Below are 24,386 nucleotides of genomic sequence, written 5' to 3'. Positions count from 1 at the left end.
ACAAGGCAAGAAACAACAAATGTTGGAGAGGATGTGGAGAAAGGGGATCCCTCTTACACTGTTGGTGGGAATGCAAGTTGGTACAGCCACTTTGGAAAACAGTGTGGAGGTCCCTCAAAAAGTTAAAAATAGAGCTACCCTATGATCCAGCAATTGCACTACTGGGTATTTACCCCAAAGATACAGACATAGTGAAGAGAAGGACCATATGCACCCCAATGTTCATAGCAGCTTTGTCCACAATAGCTAAATTGTGGAAGGAGTCAAGATGCCCTTCAACAGGTGACTGGATTAAGAAGATGTGGTCCATATATACAATGGAATATTACTCAGCCATCAGAAAGAACGATTATCCAACATTTGCAGCAATACGGATGGGACTGGAGGAGATTATGCTAAGTGAAATAAGTCAAGCAGAGAAAGACAATTATCATATGGTTTCACTCATTTATGAAACATAAGAAATAGCAGGGAGATCAGTAGGAGAAGGAAGGGAAGAATGAAGGGGGGGTAAACAGAAGGGGGAATGAACCATGAGAGACTATGGACTCTGGTAAACTAACTGAGGGCTTCAGAGGGGAGGGGGGTGGGGGATTGGGATAGGCTGGTGATGGGTATTAAGGAGGGCACATACTGAATGGAGCACTGGGTGTTATACGCAAATAATGAATCATGGAACACTACATCAAAAACGAAGGATGTACTGTATGGTGACTAACATAATAAAAAATTATTACTAAAAAAAAATAATAATAAATCTTGCAGAAGACACTCTCTTTGGTGTACTCAAAGGATTGCAAGGACTACATAAATGACCACTAATCCTATGTTGGGATTCATTTTAAATGACCACAGCCTGTATATATACCAACAAATCATAGTATATATGCATACATATATATCGCATCATTGGAAATTTTGAACTAAATTTCTAAAGTTATACAACTTCTTGTTAGATTTGAACTCAACATAACCTTGGCTGCTGTAATATGGCCACAGAACACAACACTAACATCTGAGAATAAGAAACTTCAAATTAGTTGCTTTCATGCTCAGTGTACTCAACATCCTCTACTCTGAAATACTGTTTACAATCCCCTATGGTTCTATGTAAATGTTTGAGTCACACGCTGTAACAGCTGTTGGGAGGGCATACATCCTTAATCCCTTTTCTGTTTATCATATCCTATCAGAGCATTCAGATATATGTACACCCACATCCACACACGCACGCGCATGCATCTGCACCTGCCTAGGCTGCGAGGTTCTTTCTTTCCCAATTGGACTATACTTTCTACTCATTGAGGAAATACGCTTGGAGGGATTTTAGTAAATAGCGTAGACAGAAGTTTGTCAAGAATGCGAAGCTTCTCTTAGTAATGACAGGTGTCTGATTCTATTTAAATGTTTATTTATAAAATGTTGTGGCTGAAAACAAAAGTAAGGGCATGGTAAAGAATGCTTCAAATTAAGTCTTTAACTTAAATTAAGGACCATTAAGTCTTTTAGTTGATGACCTGTAAGAGGAAATTACAGCTTTATTATTTATAATTGACATTAAGACTGGCTCTTAAGGGGCGCCTGGGTGGCACAGCGGTTAAGCATCTGCCTTCGGCTCAGGGCGTGATCCCGGCGTTCTGGGATCGAGCCCTGCATCAGGCTCTTCTGCTATGAGCCTGCTTCTTCCTCTCCCACTCCCCCTGCTTGTGTTCCCTCTCTCGCTGGCTGTCTCTATCTCTGTCGAATAAATAAATAAAATCTTTAAAAAAAAAAAAAGGACTGGCTCTTGAAATCATAACATCTTTTACTCTTCTTTAAAAGATTTTATTAATTAACTAATTAATTTATTTAAAGAGGGAGAGAGCCTGAGTAGGGAGATGGGCAGAGAAAGAGAATCTCAAGCAGACGCCACACTGAGCACAGAACCCAACCCAAGACTCATCTCATGACCTGAGATAATGACTTGAGCTGGAATCAAGAGTCGGACACTTAACTGACTGAGCCACCCCAGGGCCCCTCGTAACTTCTTTTTCAAAGTCTCACAATAGCTATTTTCTAAAACACTGCCAATTACATAAAACTTTCTTTGAGAGCCTCAGCCACAAAAACAGTTAAAACAGTTCTAAAACAACAATAAAAATTCTCCATTCTGATATTAAGAAACAATAACTAGTTTAATATTCCTGGTTTTCTTTTACTTATTCATCAAGTAATTCTACCAAAATATGGTAAGCTTTAGCAGTCGATTTGAGTATGTTGAAATAATGGCAGGAGTAAATTATTTTCTATACATTTAATTTGCCTAAGTATGGGCAGAGAAGTTTTAGAAATAAGTTTTATTTAATCAGCTTTTCTACACTTTCATCAGTGTGAAAATATTAAATAATAAAGCTTTTTCTCAGATTTTATTTATTTATTTGAGAGAGAGAAGGGGGAGAATTAAAGGGAAAAGCAGACTCCTGGCTAAGCAGCGAGCCCAATGCAGGGCTCCATCCCAGGACTCCAGGATCATGACCTGAGTTGAAGGCAGACACTTAACCAACTGAGCCACCCAGGTGCCCCAACAATAAAGCTTCTTGAATATTTCTATAAATATTCTCTACAATTTTTTAAATTCCTATTTTTGTACAATCATTAATAATATTAGGATGATTTTATTTGGATGTCCTCAATTTAATTACTTGAGGCAGCTGAATATAGTGATTACTTTGATTTCTTTCATTCATTCATATTTTTTTGAGCTGGTGACCAGGTGTTACTACAGTGACAAAATGATAAATGGCTACAACTTTCAGCTCTGACATCAGAATAAATACTTCATACATTACTATGCACACAATTGATGCAAAATAGATTACTGAACATTAGAACTGAACTATAAAATAATGAACAAACTCTGCTCTTCCTTAAACATGATCCCTTGTATCATGTATGATTTGCAAGTGACATTAGGAATATGATCTCTTAAATACGTAGCCGGTGGTTAAGCTGAGGAGATCCCTAGATGTGTTACTTATAAGCCATGTAGCAGCCTGGAGCAAATTATTTATATGCTAGTTTTCCCATCAGTTAACTGGGGATAATGGGATTGCTGTCAGGATAAACAAAGAGGGTTAAACATACAAAAAATTTAGAAAAACATTTCACATGTAATTAATGTTAGCTATTATAATATTATCATTATTATTATTTGCTACATCAGATGAACTTCATTCATTGAACTCCCTCTGAAACTTCTATTTGGAGAAGATATGATTAATTCCAATATTATACAGTAGATCCCTTTCTCATCTATTGTTCTCGATGATATTCAAAACTAACACAAATACTCTATCCTCTTATGAGTTCTCTTCGTGGACTGTCTTCTTTTGTGTTATTTATCTCAATTAGTGAGCCTATGTTAACTCGTCAACATGGAAAGAGAGTCACAGGTATCAGAACCCTGGAAACTGAGACACTTTACTTTAAACTTCCCTACAGTATAACACCAATCAAATTCACTTTAGTTGTGAGAAGGAAATACTAGCTTGTTGTTCTTTCTCCATGACTAATAAGTAGGTGTTTCTAGCTAGAAACAAACAAACAAACAAACAAAACAAACCAGAACATACAGAAGGAGAAACTATTATATAAATCTATCAAAAGTATTGTATTTGGCAACATTTAAGGGGGCATTATGAGGGAAGAGAGAAGATATGTCTGATTTTTAGCCCTGGATATTTTTTTGGGTGGTGGGGAGGGTGACAGGAGGTTATGTAACTTAGGAAGTTGTTATGTAATTGATACTTTGCACAAAGAAGGTTTTGTAGATCTATTTCCCTATTTTCCCTAATCAACAACAAAAATACTCCGCACCACTGCTTTAAGGAGAGTGGAAAAAATGTTTTCCAGCTTTATTCATGTTTTCAAAGTAACTATTATTCATGTTTAAAGTCATGTTTAAAATCAATGGCTTCAATTTCTGTTACCCTAATGGAATTTAATTTAATATTTGTATTTTTCTCACTTTGACCCCTGTAGAGGTATTGCAAGTATAGCTTCCCTTACTGTCTCTATCCCCCAAGATTCCTCTGCAGGTGCAACAGCCACGGGTACATCTGGGCCTCATGGAGTGTAATATGATGAAGACTGTGTGGATGCTGCTGCCAAATCTCCTAGTTCTCTAAAATTAGTCACAATCATGAAGGAATGATGCACCCCACACTGCAATGGTTTACTCTTAGGGCAAAGTCTTCTTTAAGCTGTTGTAAATCTTGGAGTTTTTCCATGAATCTAACTTTTTTTTTTTTTAAGATTTATTTATTTGAGAGAGAGAGCATACACAAGTTGGGGAGGGGGGCAGAGGAAGAGGGAAAGAAAGAATCTCAAGCAGACTCCTTTCTGGGTGCAGAGCCTGATGCAGGGCTCGATCCCATGACCCCAAAATCATGACCTGAGCCAAAATCAAGAGTCGGATTCTTAACCAACTGAGCCACCCAGGTGTTCCTCCATGGATTTAACTTCAGTAATTGTGCTAATGGCTTGTGCTAAGGGCACAGGCTCTGGAGATAGACTGCCTTAGCTTCCAAATCCCTTTTCTCTTTTATTTATTCACTGCATAATATCCAGCAAGTTATCTGCCTTTTTCTGAGGAGTTACCTCATCTGTAAAATGGGGATATTATAACATGTTCCTTATATGGCATTAGAAAGGAGTAAAGGGCTGTAGAAAAAAAAAAAAGGTTGTATAAAGGAGAAATACACAGCTAAATGAAGAGTTTCTGGTACATTTTAAATATGAGAATTAGTTGAAAGTCTACCAAGAAGTTTACATTTCCTTCCACGTTCCGCTTCCCGATCCTACATTTACATTTGGCTGTACTGTGCTACATCAGGGAATGTAGCCTAAAGTATTAAAATGGAAAGTAGTGAAATAGGGCAGAATAAATCTCATGGCAGAAATAAATTTTAAATTTGCATGAAGAAATTGTAAGTTAGAAATCAAGGATGGGGAAAAATATCAACAGGGACAAAGAAATAGAAAAAAATTCATCTGACACCTGATAACATGATCTAAACTGTCCTAGTTATGTTCTATTTGAGGCAGTCCATATGACTGGCTCATCAAAGTCTCAATGAAAACCAATTCCTTGTGTGTGTACTGTGTGAACTCCCTTTACCATAAAATAAGACCCCGATGAGTAAGGAGATAAATTGAGTTTGATCATATAACCATTACAGATACAATGGTACTCCTCATTAAAGGCACAAGCTCACTGTTTGTGGTGTTATTATTTTTATGTTACTCTCTAAGACCAAACATCAAATGAATTCACTATTAACTATACCTCACTTTCTCACTTTCTCATTTTCTAGCATTCATCTGCTAGAACTGTAATACTGAAAATATTTTTCACCTACTTCATGTTGAAACTGAACTATATAACCATACAAAAGTGTTTTCTCCTCCACATTTTTTTAATAGAGAAACTGTTCTCAGTTATAGGTAATCTGGTGATTTATATATTTTATGAAACTTAGTGATTTTTTTCTGAATGAGAAAATACAGTATCTCTGATCAAATTCTGGACTTCAGTATCACAGGGCATGAGACTGAGAGAATACATGGGTTTCCAAGAGCAGAAGATAATAGAATCCATCAAAATCATGACATCAGAACCTCAGAACTGGAAGTCTCCTCAGTCATCTTCCAAAATAGAAAAGCTATGCCCCTTTTAATTAGGAGAGTCCTGCTCCAGTGCTTTTATACATTTTAACAAGGTAAGGACCAACGTCAAGCCACTCCCTCACATCAGCCCATAATGGAAACTCATACCCTCTCAAGCCTCTCTGCCCACTTCCAGCCTCTGAGTATTGGTCCCCCACTCTAATACAATAGTTTGAAAGTTTGAAACTATCGAAATCCAATCCTTCTTTTTAAAGTCAAAAAAAGCAAAGGCCAGAAGGAATAAAAACATTCTCTGAGGCAACATAGTGATTTAGATGCTAAGACTGTAATTTAGGTTTCTGGCCTTCTTGTTTGAGTTTTATAGAATATTCCCTGTTACTTTAAGTAACAGATGATGAGTTGGTTTCTGCTTGAAGTCTTCTTCAAGTTTTTAAATGTTTATATTCTTATGAGTATACAAGGGATGAGGCCCTGAACTGTGTATGGACTTGATTCCAAACAGAGGCAGTTTTATACTTACTCTTGTGTTGTTTCTTTCAGCTTTAAGTTCAGAAATTTCTTCTTCCTTTTCTAGAAGTTGCTCCCTACAGGCATTTAATTCTTTTGTCAGCGCAGCAAATTCCTGAAAAGAGAATAAAAATATTTGAAGACATATTTCAGATATTAAAAAATATTTTCCACAGGAATAAGAAAAATCAAAATACAAACTTGAAAGTAAAAAATGGGAATAATGACTTCAATGACTGGTCTATCTATATATTGATGTTATTAAATTAGATTCCAATGTTCAGAAAATGCTAATTCATGATATTTAACATTTACATTTTATTGTACTATGCTGCTTCTGTGAACGAATACGTTTCAAAATGTGTCAGATACAACACACTGAAATTAACATTACTATGATAATATACTAGTAATATAGAATGATTTAAATTTGGCTAATTTTGTGAACAATTCCAAAAATCTTTCATTCCTATTCAGCAATGTTCAGACCGAGTATACTAAATCATCAAAAACAAACACAAAACAAAACAAAACCACTACCAACAACCACCACAAAAAATCCTATTAAATGTGCTATTTAGAGATTAAGAAGTTCATTTATATGTTAACAAGATGAAGAAAGTGAATGTACCTCTTACAAAATAATAAATATCTAAGAGTTAATAACATCATCAGCAAATTAATTTATGCATTTTTCAGTCCTTCCCTCTGAAACATAAGCTCCATGTGAACTGGGACTTTGTCTGACTTCACTGCTATACTCTCGACATAGCAGGTGCTCAATAGTATTCATTTTTAATATAAATGAAAATGGATCATGTTATAAAAAAATATTGAGGGTTCTGGAGTAATCCTTTCTCTATGTGACAAGTGATAATTTGGAGGATTCTTCAGTGGCCTCCCCAAAATAGGATCAGAAATTGTATGATCTGGGTATTTTTACCATGAAGCGGAGAGTTTAGACACAGTAAAGATTACATAAAAAGAAAATCAAGAAACTTAATTCAATTATTCAGCTACTCTAACTTATAAACAAACACTATTTTAAAATGATTTTGAAAAATAGTAAACAGGTCCCTGTTATCATTATGATTATCATTAAATCATTTAAAGTGATTCTCGGTAACAATACTAATGCTTGTCAAATATTTAAATATTTGGGAAAACAGCTCCATGCTGAAAAGGCACTGTCAGAAGATGAAAAATAAAAATGAAAATCTGGGAGACAGCTATGGTTAACCCAGCCTCTATAAGGGAAATACAGTCAACAGTAAATGAATATGATGATTATGCAAAGCTGGGAAAGGTTTAGGGTTTATATTTTTGTTTGCTTCAAACCACTTATTTTGCTGAGTTTCTCTCTGAGTGGCTTTAGCCCAAGTGGGTACTTCAAAGACCTCAGAGTAGACTTAGAGCCTAGAATCAAGATGAAAGAGTTCATTGTTACATTTAGGCTGCCATTACAGATAAATGTTTTCTCCTCTGATTGCTGCCTGCTTAAATGTTGTTGATAGTCTCTGAGCATATTATTTTAGTGGAGAATGGAAATAAGCAACAAGTAGAAAACAATAAACATTTCCATAAAAAAACCCAAAACTTGATAAAAAACAGCATAATTCTGATGGAGAAAAGAAAGTGATGATGCTACATTATACATTGTTAACATGTAGGCATTTAGAAGTAATGCTATATTTATGAAGATTATTAGACAAAATATAAATCAAATCTATATTTAACATCAGACCACTTTTAAAAAACTTATATCTAGGTCTATCTTTCTAGATATTTAGCTTACTACCTACAGAAAGATAAAATATCAGAAGGTAATATTTCTGAATTTTAACATGAGGTATTTCCAGGTGGCAAAATAATAGATGAGCTTTGATTTTGTTTTGTTTTGCTTCCTCCTATGTATTTTTATCATCAAAACTCTCTACAATGGAGAAATATGCTTTTTATGCTTAGAAAACAGAAAATACAAATCCATAAGTGCACTGAAATAATCACATATTCAAAACTGAGGAAAGAAACTGGTCATGAGTTATTGGTGCTAGATGACTTTGGATTTTTATTTATTACCATGGAACTGAATCTAAGCAAGCTATTTGGTGTCTTCATGTATTAAGATTAATTTTAAATCTATTAACTTCCTAGAAAATTTCAGGCACTACTTTCACATTCCTTATCTCATCTTGCTCTCTAAATTACCAGTGGGGGAGTCTCATTCCCAACTGATGGCTGAGGAAACGGAAATACTAAGACTCAAGTCCAAGTTCATGAAGTTCACAATCCATACAGAGTGGGTTAGACCATGAACATAGTGTTCCAGACCACTTGTCTAGTAGTGCTTTTCCTCCATTCCATGTGACCCTAGCTGTTCCTCAGGTTTATAGGATTCAGTTTTGGAGTGCATTTAGCAGTACTTTTTTTTTCCTTATCTGAGGTATTAGATAGCCATTACTTAGAATCACCTGTATTATCCTTCTTAATTAGTCCAAAAGGAGTATGGGGAACTAAGAGGCTCAAGGCAAAGTACACCTTCCACTCAGAACAACATGAATTAGGCAAGCACATTCTGTGTATCTGGGACTGCAGTAGAGGCAGATATCATATAGAGCTAATCATCAAATGTCTTTACACTTTTCCTTTGACATTTTCTCTCTTCTGTATCTACTGTCAAAATGAACTGAGTTTTATTATCTTTTATGAGATGACAATAACACTAAATATAATTAACACTGATTCAGCCCTTACAATATGCCAGGTACTCTGCAAGGCAATTTATACTGATTATCTCATTAATCATAATAAAATTCTGTAACAAAATATTAGAATATCACTAAATAAAACTATACACTCTTATGTAATCCAGCAAACCCACTCCTTGGCATTTACCCAAAGGAGTTAAAAAAATATGTCCACACAGAAACATACACATGGATGTTTATAATGGCTTTATTCATAATTGCCAAAACTTGAAAGCAACCAAGATGCCTTTCCATAGGTGAATGGATAAACTGGTTCACACAGACAGTAAAATATTACTCAATGCTAAAAAGAAATGAGCTATCAAGACAGGAAAAGACATGGAGGAAACCTAAATGCATACTCCTAAGTGAAAGAAGTCATTTCTGGAAAGACTACATACTGTATGATTCTAAGTACATGACAAAGGCAAAACTGGAAATCAGTGAATGACAGGGGTTAGGTTGGGAAGAGGGATCAATAGGTGGAGCACAGAGGATTTGTAGGCTAGGGAAACTACTCTGCACGGAGTAATGCTGGATACATGTCATTATATATTTGTCTAAATCCACAGAATGTACAACACCAAGAGTGGAGTAATTATTGAGAGTAACGTAAACTGTGGACTTTAGGTGGTAATGACATGTCAATGTAGGTTCATCATTACAACTAATGAACCACAACCACTTTGATGGGGGATGTTCATGATGGGGGGGGGCTGTGCATGTGTCGGGGCAGAGGGTATGTGGGAAATCTATCTTCCCCTCAATTTTGGTAGAAACCTAAAACTGCTCTAAAAATATAAAGTCTTAAAAACAAGTCTCACTGAGGCCTAGAGAAGTTAAGAAATTTGCCCAATGTTAGAGAGTCAGTCAATGGCGTAGGTGATGACAGTATGCTGTTTTTCCCTCCTGACCATAGGCTTTCCTTCTAATTTGTCTTTCTTTCAATCATCGTAAAAATTATATCTTTCTCAAGCTCACAAAACTTTTCAGAGCCTCCTACTTTCAAACACACCAAATGTAAACAGATTTTAACTTTTTAAAATTCAAACTATCTAAAACATAGCCCTTTCATAATTAATTCACTCTATTTCTCACTGAACGAGAGCAATCACCCTTTTGAGCAGGAGTCACTTTGCTCTGCCCTAAGCTTAGCATTTTGTATGAATTACTCAATCTCTTCCCTATTTCTCAGATGAGGATGCTGACGCTTATCATAGATGAATACTTGTGCAAGGTCACGCAGCTAAAAATCATCCACGCTGATTCGAAACCTCTTTAATTTCTGCAACACTACCTCCTTTTGGCTGAAAATGAAAAATCATCAAATTTCTTAATAGTACCGATTGATACAAACTTATCATCCCTCTTATCCATCCACCCACACAACACTTACTTGGCACCTACGACACTTCAGGCCCACTGCCAGATGCTGAAGGTCTAGAGATAGCACAGTTGCTGCACTTGATCTCGCAGACCTTTCAGAAATCTCATCCGAGGCACATTAGGGATTTTTGTCACTCAAAACCAATCACTAAAGTGACACACACCTAACTTTTTAATGTTAGTCTACCTGCTTAGAAACATTGTTGATTTACAGGTGACTCTGACCCTGTAAAGCCTCCTTCTTAGAAGGTCTGTCTTCTGCCTCTACCACAGATTTTTCTTTCCTGTTTCAATTTCCACCTTTCCATTTCCTCATCTCTCTTCATTTTTATTTTTTTCTTTTACATACTCTCTCTTATATCTGGAATGCTCTTCCACCTCTTTGCCTAACTTATTTATTTTTAAAGGTTTTCTTTCTTTCTTTCTTTCTTTCTTTCTTCCTTCCTCCCTCCCTCCCTCCCTCCCTCCCTCCCTCCCTCCCTCTCTCTCTCCCTTTCTTTCCTTCTTTCTTTCTTTCTTTCTTTCTTTCTTTCTTTCTTTCTTTCTTTCTTTCTTTCTTTCTTCCTTTCTTCCTTCCTTCCTTCCTTCCTTCCTTCCTTCCTTCCTTCCTTCCTTCCTTCCGAGAGAGCAGGGGAAGGGGGAGAGGGAGAGGGAGAGGAAGAGAGAGAATCTTGAGCAGACTCTGTGGAGAGCCTGAGCCTGACGCGGGGTTTGATCTCACAATCCCAAGATCATGACCTAAGCTGAGATCAAGAATCAGATGTTTAACCAACTGAGCCACTCAGGCACCCCCAACTAATTTATTTTTAAGCCACCAGTTTGCCTTGTTAATGTTCTACAGTACCTTGCCCAAAATCTATTAATGCATTTACTGAATTCTTTTTAAAATAATTGAATTATGTGTTCATCTCCTCCAAGTAACAGTAAGATCCTTTAATGCAAGGTTGTTAATTTATTTTTATGTCCTCAGGATTTAGCATAGTTCCTGACAAATTATAGACAATGAATCTTTGTTGTAACAATAAATGAATGGTTCACTTTCCCTAAACATTTTTATTTTAATACCAAAACAATATTTAAAAGGTATAATTCGGTAGTTATTTCTTTTCCCGAGTGAAATCTTTAGAATTTGCTCCACATATAATATGTCTGATATCCTTTTTACTTTGTAGCAGTTGTTTTTGTTTACATTTGAAATATTATACTATGCTATATTCTACATAGCAATGGCATTATTGTCTGCTATGTTTTATTGCATGTATATAAAGTGATGTTATTATTCCCAATATTTCATGCATTCAGATTTATCATTTATTCATTGGCTATATTATATTGTCTTATTCATTTTCAGAGGGAAAAAAAAACGCATATTTAACCTATGTTATTTCTCTAGTCTATTGTTTCCCAAACTAATAGTCTACAGAACTGTATTTCTATAAGATTCTCAGAAAAAAAAAAATCTAGACAAATGAATTTGGGAAATGATGTATGTTATACATTTTGCTCTTGGAACTATACTGTGGGAATCAGAATATTAAGATTCTGAGAAAAGTTGAGTTTGTGGCCAAGAATTGGGAACAACCTGGGTTTCCATCTATAGAAAATGGGTGAATTAAATATAGTAAATGCACATGATGGAATACTGTACAAAGGGCAGCATGAATAGGCTAGATCTTTTTACAGCAAAATGGAAAGATTTCAAAAGCATAATTTGGAGTCAAAAAGGTAAGAAAGAGAACACAACGTGTATTACAGAGTATTTTCAGAAGCTGAAGACAGGAAAGATAAATGTTAGAAGAAAACTTCATTCATACTACACCATTTCTGAATTCAAAGGAGTCTATAGGAAGAGCTGAGTTTGCTTTGAGTCACTGACACAGGAATAGTAGATCACTTACCAACCACAAGTCATACTCAAAAATTTTTTAGACCAATCATTTTGTTTCCCAACCACAGTCTGCCAAAATTCCTACTTTTCCCCAGGACCAAAATGACTTTCCCTACTCTATTTTTTTCTTGGAATTTTAAAGAGTGGTCAAGACACAAAGTGCCATGTAAGTACCCTCAGACCAAAGGGAATCTACTGTTCTTCCTTAACATGTACTCATGTACCTCACACACACACACACACACACACACACACACACACACACACACACACTCCTATGAGCACTCCCTATGTACTGACACTATTCTAAGTGCTAGGGAGATGACAATAAAGGAAGCAAGTTAAAGTTGGGTGCTCTCAATATGTTTATACACATTCAGGCATTCATCATTCAAGCAACTTTTACTCAAGAGTGAATCATTTTTAGCTATAACAATAACCCTCAAAACCAATTCAACTCACCACGTAGATTAGTTCCTTTAAAATATAAAGCAAAAATAAACTATTAGGACTACATCAAAATAAAAAAGCTTCTGCGCAGCAAAAGAAACAACCAACAAAACGTCTCCCAAGTGGGAGAAGATATTTGCAAATGACATAGCCAATAAAGGGTGAGTGTCCAAAATATATAAAAACCTTATACAATTAACATCCAATAAACAAATAATCCAATTTAAAAGTGGGCAGAAGACATGAATAGACATTTCTCCAAAGAAGACATACAGATGGCCAGCAGACACATGAAAAGATGCTCCACATCACTCATTATCAGGAAACACAAATCAAACCCACAAGGAGATATCCCTATACATCTGTCAGAATGGCAAAATCAAAAAATTAAAGAAACAACAAGTGTTGGTGAGGATGTAGAGAAAAAAGGAGCCCTTTTGTACACTGTTGGTGTGAATGCAAACTGGTATGGCCACTGTGAAAGACGTATAGAGGTTCCTCCAAAAATTAAAAATAGAACTACCCTAAGATCCAGTATCACACCACCAGGTATTCACCCTAAGAATACAAAAACACTAATTTGAAGGGACATATGCACCCCCATGGTTATTGCAGCATTATTTACAACAGTCAAACTATGGAAGCAGCCCAGGTATTCATCAATAGATGAATGGATAAAGAAGGTGTGGTGTGTATATATATATGTACAATGGAATTTTATTCAGCCATAAAAAAGAATGAAATCTTGCCATTGCAACAATATGGAGGGAGCTTGAGTATAATGTCAAGCAAAATAAGCCAATCAGAGAAAAACAAATACCGTATGATTTCACTCATATGTGGAATTTAAGAAACAAAACAGTGAACAAAGGGGAAAAAAAGAAACCAACCAAGAAACAGACTTTTAACTACAGAGAATAAACTGATGGTTACCATAGGCGAGATGGGTGGAGGGGAACAGGTGAAACAGATGAAGGGGATTAAGAGTACACTTATCCTGATGAGCACTGAGTAATAGCTGCAACTGTTGAATCACTATATTGTACAGTTGAAACTAATATCGCACTGTATATTAACTACACTGGAATTTAAATAAACAAACAAAGCCAAGCAAAAAACATAATTTTTTCTATTTTATATATATATAGAGAGAGAGAGAAATTTTTTTGTTAGTATCTTAAAAAAATTGAAAGTATCATTTCTTACACCAAACACAAGTCATCTAATTTTTGTGCACCCCTAATTCTAATTTACAAGTCTTCTAAAAAAAACTTGATTAAAAGAGATTAACTAATTCTATGGGCACCTGGGTGGCTTTGACAGTTGTGTCTGACTTGGGTTTTGCCTCAGGTCATCTCATGGGTCCTGGTATGGAGTCCTGTGTAGGGCTCCCTGCTGAGCAGGGAGTCTGCTTAAGATTATCTCCCACTCTCTGCTCTAATCTTGATCAACTGCTTTCTTGTGCATGGATTAGGCCTGTTCTTTTGTTGCTGTTCCAGCTTCTTGAGGTGAGAATATAAAAACTGCATTTTAGATTTTTCTCCAAAGGCAAGAGAAATAAAAGATAAAATGAACGTGTGGGACTTCATCAAGATAAAAAGCTTCTGCACAGCCAGGGAAACAGTCAAAAAAACTAAGAGGCAGCCCACGGAATGGGAGAAGATATTTGCAAATGGCGCTACTGATAAAAGACTGGTATCCAAGATCTACAAAGAATTTCTCAAACTCAATACACAAGAAATAAATAAACAAATCATAAAATGGGCAGAAGATATGAACAGACACTATTCCAATGAAGACATACTTCTTGACTAACAGACACACAAAAAAATGTTCAAAATCATTAGCCATCAGGGAAATTTAAATTAAAACCACACTAAGATACCACCTTACGCCAGTTAGAATGGAAAAATTGACAAGGCAAGAAACAACAATTGTTGGAGAGGATGTGGAGAAAGGGGATCCCTCCTACATTGTTGGTGGGAATGCAAGTTGGTACAGCCACTCTGGAAAACAGTGTGGAGGTCCCTTAAAAAGTTAAAAAATGAGCTACCCTATGACCCAGCCATTGCACTACTGGGTATTTACCCCAAAGATACAGACGTAGTGAAGAGAAGGGCCATATGCACCCCAATGTCCATAGCAGCATTGTCCACAATAGCTAAATCGTGGAAGGAACCGAGATACCCTTCAACAGATGACTGGATTAAGAAGATGTGGTCCATACAGACAATGGAATATTACTCAGCTATCAAAAAGAACGATTTCTCAACATTTGCTGCAACATGGATGGCACTGGAGGAGATAATGCTAAGTGAAATAAGGCAAGCAGAGAAAGACAATTATCATATGGTTTCTCTCATCTATGGAACATGAGAACTAGGAAGATCGGTAGGAGAAGAAAGGGATAAAGAAAGGGGGGATAATTAGAAGGGGGAATGAAGCATGAGAGACTATGGACTCTGAGAAACAAACTGAGGGCTTCGGGGGGGTGGGGGAATGGGTAGTAAGGAGGGCACGTATTGCATGGTGCACTGGGTGCACTGGGTGTTATACGCAACTAATGAATCATCGAACTTTATGTCAAAAACCAGGGATGTACTGTATGGTGACTAACATAATATAATAAAAAAAATATTAATAAAAAAAAAAGATTCTCTCCCGCTGCATCTCTCTCCACTTGTGTGTAAAAGTGTGCACCCGCACTCTCTCTCTAAAATAAATAAATCTTAAAAAAAAAAAGAGAGAGAGAGAGAGAGATTAACTAACTCTAGCAAAGCCCGTACTGGTCCCCATCTCCCCCAGATCAGATCCCCAGAGAAGAGGTATACTGTCTTTGTATCTTAAAAGTGGTTTTGCCTGGGCTTCCTGGCAACACAGCTAAGGATGAACTTAAGTAATTCAAGTGTCTGAGCTTTTAATATTTCAAATAATAGCCCTTGGGTCAGTGAGCTATTCTCAACTGGTTTCATGCAAAGAAGCTTCTCTTGTTTTGGTTCCTGTATGTATTAAAAGTGAAAGCTACAAGGACAAGATAACAAATTCCCTCAGTTTCTGCCCCTACTTACTTCTATAGGAGTAACTTGGACAGGAGGACAGAATTTAGATTCAGTTTCCTCTGGCCATCATTTCTCTTCCCTTCTCCTCAGGCCTCTTATTACCTGGTAAATCACCACAGCCTACTAAGCTGTCCAGCTTCAGACAGATGCCGGACATTCTACTTTTATACACGCTCATCTTGAAATGCATTTCATGATGTTTAATATTAAACATAGGACTGAAATAGATCGCTAACTTCTCTGACTCATTTCAAGATGGTGTGCTTACTTGAGGGGGTTTCTTTGGAAAAAGAAAAAGGACATATTTTCTCATTAACTAAATGTTTGAAAGGCTTTGATTTAATAGGTGAATCCTCACCTCAGAAAAGCAGATCTGGAGAAGCTACATGACAGGAGGGAAATTCAACCTTTTAACTTCAAGTCACTGACACCAGGCAGCAGTCTCCAGAGTAATCTCTGACAATCTATTCATCATAATTACAATTTTAACACTCTTTACCTTTCAATTAAACCTGCATTCTCTAATCTTGTGGGCCACTTTATTAATTAGCTGGCGATGGCCCTATCTCTGCAGTGTTTCAAGTATGTACTGGCTGAAAAATCGTTAAGTGCAAACCAGTCTGAGAGAGAAGAGAAAAAATAAAGGGTGAGCTGGAATTCAGCTTCACTAAGCACCACCAACAACCTCACCAACCACAAAAAAAGCATCTCTTAAGTTTATTCTCCAACCATCGAACATTTGTGCAAATCAAAAATAGCTCTGAGGAAAGCATATGGCATGGAGGCATGCTGACTTGACCATCTAGCATTTAAATCAGACAAAATTAACGACTTCAAAATGTTTTTATAATGACTTCCTTAGGCTGTACCCCCAATTTACTATATTTTGGTGTCTCCTCTTTTGAAAATTGAAAATTCTAGCAATTCTATTTGTAATCCTCAGTGGAAAGCTTTGGATTTTAAATCTGCATTTCTTTGGATATAACCACACATAAATTTACATGTATAATGATACATATCTCCTTTCCTACACCATAGGACATATTTTCTAGAACAAATTAATAACAGAAATATTACATTGAAGAGATGAAGACAAAAAACCAAAAAGTCTTAATATATTCCTTAAATTTTGTATATATACAAATCTCAGAATATCAGTTATAAATTCATGAGAGTCTGTAGAAATTCAGTTTGGAAATAAAAAAGCATGTGTTTTATAGGAATTAATACCCCATCTCTCTCTCTCTCTGTATGTATATATACATTTATTTTTATTATTATTATTACTATATTATGTTATATAATCAAATGCAGTGTTAATGACCTCTGGTCTCATAATTGCCTCCTAGACTTAGTTCAGGAAAAGCTGTCATCCAAAATTACTGTGTGAAACAGCCATGTCTCATGGTCAGCCCTGGGCTAGATAGCTGGAAGGTAGAATACCTGCATAACTAATACAATTTGACAGGCACAACTGGACTCTAAGAGTTTTCACAGAAATTGTTGAGTAAGCCTGCCCAATTTAAAAGGAAAATGAGATCTAAACTCCATGCAAATAGTAATTTGTGCCCCCTTGATTTTTTATGTATCCACATTCCAACAAAAGAACTGTGCTGTCTTTTCCCTAAAACTGCACCATACAATATTATGTTAATGTATTACAGTGACCTGAGAGATGTGAGTCTGTTTAAAATCAAACATGCTACAAGAACCATTTTATGTAGATAGAGACATAGGTACTGGGTAACTTTTGTTTTAAAAAATCTTCCAATCAGGGAAACTGGCATCATCCAAAAAGTGGGTGTCTGTTGAAATCTGTACACAGGTGCTGTCAGGCAGGCTCAGGCTGTCTAACCATGAAGCAACGTTCCACCATGCCTCATCTATTACATTCCCACTGAAATATTCCTATCTTGCATCTTATCTCTACTCTGCTTTCTAGTCTTTAATTTGTCCATCTGTGTATAGCACTACCCCAGGTATCAGATACTCTTTAAAAACGGCTGTTAAAAATGATTCAGCTTTGTTGTTGAATACTGGAGGACAGGCAATGCTATCATAGATTGGTTGGGGACCTATTTCGAGGCAAGTATATTTTTCAGTATCCCAAAATTGACTACTCTATCTACATTATGACTTCTGTGGCCCTTAGGTACTTTTGTCTTTGTGGGCCCCTTCATTCATAAAAAGTATTAAAGTTGTATTTTATGATTGTGCTGGTATAAAGATTAATATAATCCAGACTGGATAATATTCATTTTTTTTCTTTCAATTTTTAAAGTAATTGGAACACCATGGGCCCCTAAGGATATTATGAGCTCAAAGCAGTGCTTGCACTGTGCCTAATGGGTAAATTGGCCTTATACTCTGTCTACTCATAGAAGTTATATGTGGCTTGTTCCAAACAGTACCAATTTCAGAGTGAAACAGAGCTAGGTTCATATCTAGGCCAACAGCAGTGAACTTTTTAAGCCACAACTGTCTGTCTAGGCAATGTAGGTAGCAGTGCCTTCTTATTTGATGGGTGTGAGTAAAAATGAGATCATTAGTCCATATGATCCAGCAACTGTGCTCCCTCATATTTACCCAAAGGAATTGAGAGATTATGTCTAAAAAAATCCCTGCATATGGATGTTTATACTGACTTCATTCACAATTGCCAAAACTTGGAAGGGACCAAGATGTCCTTCAATAGGTGAATGGATAAATTGTGGTATATCCAGACAATGGAATATTACTTAGTGCTAAAAAGAGATGAACTATCAAGCCATGAAAAGACATAGAGGAACCTGAAATACATATTACTAAGTGAAAGAAGCCATTCCGAATAGGCTACAGAGTGCATGATTCCAATTATATGATATTCTGGAAAAGTGTTAACTTTTTTAACTACGAAGACAGCAAAAAAACAAAACAAAACAAAGAACAGCAGTTGCCAGGGGTTGAATCAGAGAGAGCTGGGATGAATAGACACGGTATAGAGAATTCTTAGGGTGTAAAAATACCCAGTATTATACTATAATAATAGATACATGTTATTACATCTTTTTAAAAAATCTGTAGAATGTACACACCAAGAGTGAGCTGTAATATAAGCTATGGACTTGGATGATAGTGATGTGTCAATGTAGATTCATCAGTTATAGAAAATGTACCATCTGATGGGGATGTTGACAATGGGGGTGGCTATGCATGTTGACAATGGGGGAGTCTATGCAAATCAATGTACCTCCCTCTCAATTTTTCTGTGAATCCAAAACTGCTTTACAAAAATAAAATCTTAAAAAAAAAAAAAAAAAGAATGAGATCATCAGTACAAATGTGACAAGTATGGGTCCTGGTTACAACAGATGTCCAATAAATGATATACACTCTGTAATTTTTGAGCTGTCTGTAGTTATTCTACATATAATTTTGTTTTCTTCTAAGACCCAGTTTTCTATATTAGGAGAGTATATTTCATTAGGTGCTTCAAGAAATCATGCAGTTCCCCCTCATTCATGGCAACTGAAATGCAACTCAAGAGTCATGTAACTAACTTAAAGAAATCAGTGAACTAAATTTCACTGAGATCCCTACTCCCCGTCATACACACAAACTCTCTCTCTCTCTCTCTCTCTCTCTCACACACACACACACACACACACACACACTTACTTTTCTCTTAGAAGATCCTAATAATAAATCAGGGACAGCAGGATTGCTCTCAAGAAGAGAGGATCCCACTGTATCATTAGTGGAACAGCATGATAAAAAATGATTGACATTAATGTGACAGAGTAAAAATACACAGCACATTTTTATAAGAGAAAATGGCTTGTTGTATCCGTTGCTTCTTTACAAGGAGCATATTCTTACTTTTCCATTAATTTGGTTAATATTACCTAAAACACACCAAATAACACTTTCTGTTCTCTTAAGCATAATATTAATGTCTATAAAGATAGCAACTATGAAGAAATTTTCTGGTCGTCATAAAACTGTTCTTAAGAGTCCCCTAAAACGCATGTGACCTCATCTGCTATAACTCCCTCCACAACTCTCTCACCGCATCTATTGCCACTACACTGGGGCTCACACAACACTCAAGATGCTGTCTGGAGTCCAAAGTGAAATTACAGGATAAAACATATTTGAGGAGTTTTCAGTGAACCCCTGTGTTGATTTCTATGAGATATGCCCACAAGTCTGGCCAGAACCCAGGGTTACAGCCTAAAGCCTTTTATAGATTTCCTGACTCAGGTGAGTAGGATGGATCAGGTTGAGTTAAGATCCCTCCCTCTTGGGTGCTGGCTCTAAGTTTGAGTAGCTTTCCAAATTTTAACTTTGAGTAGCTTCTCTAATTCCCAAATCCTGTGATCCCTCCACATGTTATTACTGAGATTACAAAGACAGACAAACTAAATGGCCTAGACCCAAGATGGAAGTTACACAGTCCAGGTATCCTTTCCGTTTAATCTGCTCCAGCTCCCCCTGTACTTTTCCCCAAACAGGAAAAGCCATTAGGCCTGGTCTTACTGTATCAGATATGTGAAAAAAGAGAAAGGAAGATGATCAGAAAGAAAACCTCACACAGGAACCAACCCTTTAATTCTCTAACCCAATTAATGAGCTTGTCCTTGAGCTTGACTCATTTTTATGGAAAGACAGGGAATGAATCTTTTATTCCTACCAATGTCCAAAAGATATTTTTGCTTATTTGATGCTTGAAAATAATTTGGAAATTTATTAAAACTCAACATTCTAAGCACGTTAGTAAAATCACCTGGCCCAGTAAGCATTGTAGCTAAAGCATGTCAGGGCTGAGTCATCGCCAACTGACAACTCTGTTGGCAGGAAAAGCCAATTTTCAACAGCTCTGACGGTGTAAAGCAGGAGGCATGTTTGACAAGATGCTGCGTATTAATTTAAAAGGCTTTAGCATCTGGTTAGGTAACACCTGCTGTGGCAAACACTCCCAGGCACACAAAATAGCATTCAAGCTGAATATTTAAATCTCCCTACATAGCCCAACAAAGCCCTAACTCTAAACAAAACTAAAACTAAATCATGTCTCTAATCAACAGAGTTATAATTATATAGCCAAAAATATTTGGGCTATGACATTGTTTGCTATTCACAGAGTTAAAATGCTCTAGTGGGTGCCCTAGAAGTTATAAGGATATCAAAACATATTGTCCTGCCATGGAAAATTTTACTATGTGCAGCATTTAGAAGAGGAATGCAGCTCAGAGACTAACACTCTGTGTCCTATTATGTTGTATTAATATAAAAATAAAGCAAAATTTGTCGGTGAGAAAGGGAAAGGAATGGCACCAAATAACAGAGAAAAACAATTCACAGGAAAGAAAGAGCTGGCAGGGGTCTTCTAAGCATTCTCTCTCTGAAAGGGAGTCAAGGCTCAAGGGTCATAGTCATGTAGGGAGTCAAGGCTCAAGGGTCATAGTCATGTGAGAATAGGGGTAGAGACAAGTATATGTGTGTTCTGGAATTGTCAGGACACACCATCATTACATGGTGCCATTAAATGTTCAAATAATACAACACGCTCTGAGCCCACGGATACCAAGCAATATTCTGAGAATAATTGAATTTTTTGTGTCGTTTCCTGCAGAGAAGAGACTTGCCCTTGTCAGCTCAGTTTGGATACCAGGTCTGCTTGACAATTCTATTTTTCACCATAAATTAAAAGTTGACATGTTTTTGTTTTTTTTGTTTTTTTTGGCTGTTTTATTTTTATTTTATTTTTTTTATTATTATTTTTTTAATGATTTTTTATTATATTATGTTAGTCACCATACAGTACATCCCCGGTTTCCGATGTAAGGCTCGATGATTCATTAGTTGTGTATAACACCCAGCGCACCATGCAATACGTGCCCTCCTTACTACCCATCACCGGTCTATCCCATTCCCCCACCCCCCTCCCCTCTGAAGTCCTCAGTTTGTTTCTCACAGTCCATAGTCTCTCATGTTTCATTCCCCCTTCTGATTACCGCCCCCTTTCTTTATCCCTTTCTTCCCCTACTGATCATCCTAGTTCTTATGTTCCATAGATGAGAGAAATCATATGATAGTTGTCTTTCTCTGCTTGACTTATTTCACTTAGCATTATCTCCTCCAGTGCTGTCCATGTTGTAGCAAATGTTGAGAACTCGTTCCTTCTGATAGCTGAGTAATATTCCATTGTATATATGGACCACAACTTCTTAATCCAGTCATCTGTTGAAGGGCATCTCGGCTCCTTCCACGATTTAGCTATTGTGGACATTGCTGCTATGAACATTGGGGTGCATATGGCCCTTCTCTTCACTACGTCTGTATCTTTGGGGTAAATACCCAGTAGTGCAATGGCTGGATCATAGGGTAGCTCAATTTTTAACTTTTTAAGGGACCTCCACACTGTTTTCCAGAGTGGCTGTACCAACTTGCGTTCCCACCAACAATGTAGGAGGGATCCCCTAAAAGTTGACATGTTGATCATTTCTTTATTGACCCCATAAAATGTTACTGAATGCCTCGTAGATAGGAACTCCTGTAATTTTTTCAGACATTATAATGTGTACAATGGTGAAGCAGACATGGAAAATAAAAGTAGCTGGAACAATTACAAAACAATGTGATCAGTGCTGTGATGGGGGCTATATTCAGGGTCCCCAGCATTCAACTAACCCCTGCAGGAAGTATGTGTATGGAGGGAGCATCTAAGACGACATGTGAGAAATGACTAAGAATTAGCCAGGCAAAAGGTATGTTGAGTAAAATATTTTCCAGATCAAGGAAACAGCATGAACAACTTCCTAAAGTCAAAGCAAACAAACAAAACACTTAAGTATACTAAAACTGTAATACTCTCAGGAAAAAAACATAGGGGTAAACCATAATCTTGGATTATGCAGCGGTTTCTTAGATATGACAACAAAAGCTCAAGCAACACAAGAAAGACAGATAAAATGGACACCATATGCTATGGCCTGAATTGTGTTCCCCAAAATTCATATGTTTAAGCCGAGATCCCCAAAGTGATGGTATTTGGAAATGGGGCCTTGGGAGATCATTAAATTCAGATGAGGTCATGGGGGTGAGGCTCTTAGGATGGGATTTCTGCCCTTATTAGAAGAGGAGGAGACACCAGAGTTCTCTCTCTATGATGTGAAGACACAGCCAGAGAGTAGCGGTGTGCAAGTCAGGAAGAGAACTTGGCCATGCTGGCACCCTGGACTCGGATTTCCAGCCTCCAGAACTGTGCAAACATACATTAGGGTGAGCCATCCAGCCTGTGGCAGCCCAAGCTGACACCACCAAAATTAACAGTTTTTGCACTTCAAATGAAATCATCCAGAAAGTGAAAAGACAACCCACAGAATGAGATAGAATTTTTGCAAATCATATATGATATAATAAGAATTTGTTTCTGGGATATATAGATTAACTGTTACAACTCAATAATAAAAGACAAATAACCCAATTAAAGAATGAGCAAAAAGTCTGAAGAGACAGTTCTCCAAAGATATACAAACAGCCAGTGCGGAAATGAAAAGATATCTGACATTATTAACCATCAGAGGAATACAAATTAAAACCACCATAGGATACCACTCCACACCCACCAGGATGGCTATAATCAAAAAGATAAATAATAACAAGTGTTGGCAAGAATGTGGAGACGCCTCATACACTGCTAGCTGAAATGTAAAATGGTACAGCTGTTTTGAAGAAACAGTTTAGCAGTGTCTCAAATGGTAAACATAGTTATCCTATGATTCAACAATTTCACTACTAGGAATATACTCAAGAAAGTGGGAAACATACATCCACATGGAAACTTATACGTGGATGATTATAGCAGCATTATTCATTATAGCTAAAGTTAGAAACAACCCAAATATCCAACAATTGAAGAATGGTTGAAAAAAATGTAATATATATGTAAAATGGAATATTATGCAGAAATAAACAAAATCCTGATACATACCATTAACATGGATAAACCTTGAAAATATGCTAAGTTAAAGAAGCCACCCCCAAGGGACCACATATTGTATAATTGGATTAATATGAAATGTACAAAATAGGAAATTATATATAGAAACAGAAAATAAATTAGTAGTTGCTAGAGCTAGGGGAAGTGAGGAGATTGGAGGAGGCAATAGTTAAGAGATGTGGGATTTCTTTTGCAGGTAATGGAAATGTTCTAAAATTGACTGTGGTGATGGATGCTTAACTCTATGAATCTAATAAAAGGCCAATGAACTGCATTTTAAATGGGTTAACTATGATGCATACCACGTTTTACTGTGCTTCCCTTTATTGCACTTAGCAGATAATTGCGTTTTTTACAAATTGAAGGCTTGCGGTAACCTTGAGTGGGGCAAGTTTGCAGCACCATTTTTCCACAGCATTTGCTCACTTTGTTGTCTGTGTCACATTTTGTAATTCTCCCAATATTTCAAACTTTTTAATTATTAGTGCATTTGTTATGGTGGTCTGTGATCAGTGATTATCTGAAAGTTCAGATGACAGCATTTTTTAGCCACAAAATATTTTTAAATTAAGGTACGTACACTGTTTTCTTCAGACATAATGCTATTGCACACTTAATAGATTACAGTGTATGCATGGGGAAATCAAAAAAATCATTTGACTCCTTTTATTGTGATATTCACTTTATTGCAGTGGTCT

At 36.6% G+C, this 24,386-nt stretch overlaps 1 protein-coding gene across 4 annotated transcripts in view; it reads right to left on the bottom strand.

Annotated features, from left to right (window-relative positions):
• PPFIA2 (PPFI scaffold protein A2) overlaps positions 1–24,386 on the bottom strand; it is a 463,684-nt gene that overhangs the window by 182,876 nt on the left and 256,422 nt on the right. For all 4 annotated transcript variants that reach the window (XM_087868891.1, XM_087868889.1, XM_087868890.1 and 1 more), the window contains one exon: positions 6,188–6,289. In XM_087868891.1, coding sequence (XP_087725017.1) covers positions 6,188–6,289 — 102 coding nt within the window. The remainder of the gene's footprint in view (positions 1–6,187; positions 6,290–24,386) is intronic.

Source organism: Ursus americanus, chromosome 17 (genome assembly GCF_024610735.1).
Source record: "Ursus americanus isolate L20-20 chromosome 17, mUrsAme1.1.p, whole genome shotgun sequence".
Lineage (NCBI taxonomy): Eukaryota > Metazoa > Chordata > Mammalia > Carnivora > Ursidae > Ursus > Ursus americanus.
Note: the sequence above shows the minus strand (reverse complement) of the source record. Positions and strands in the feature narration are given on the sequence as shown.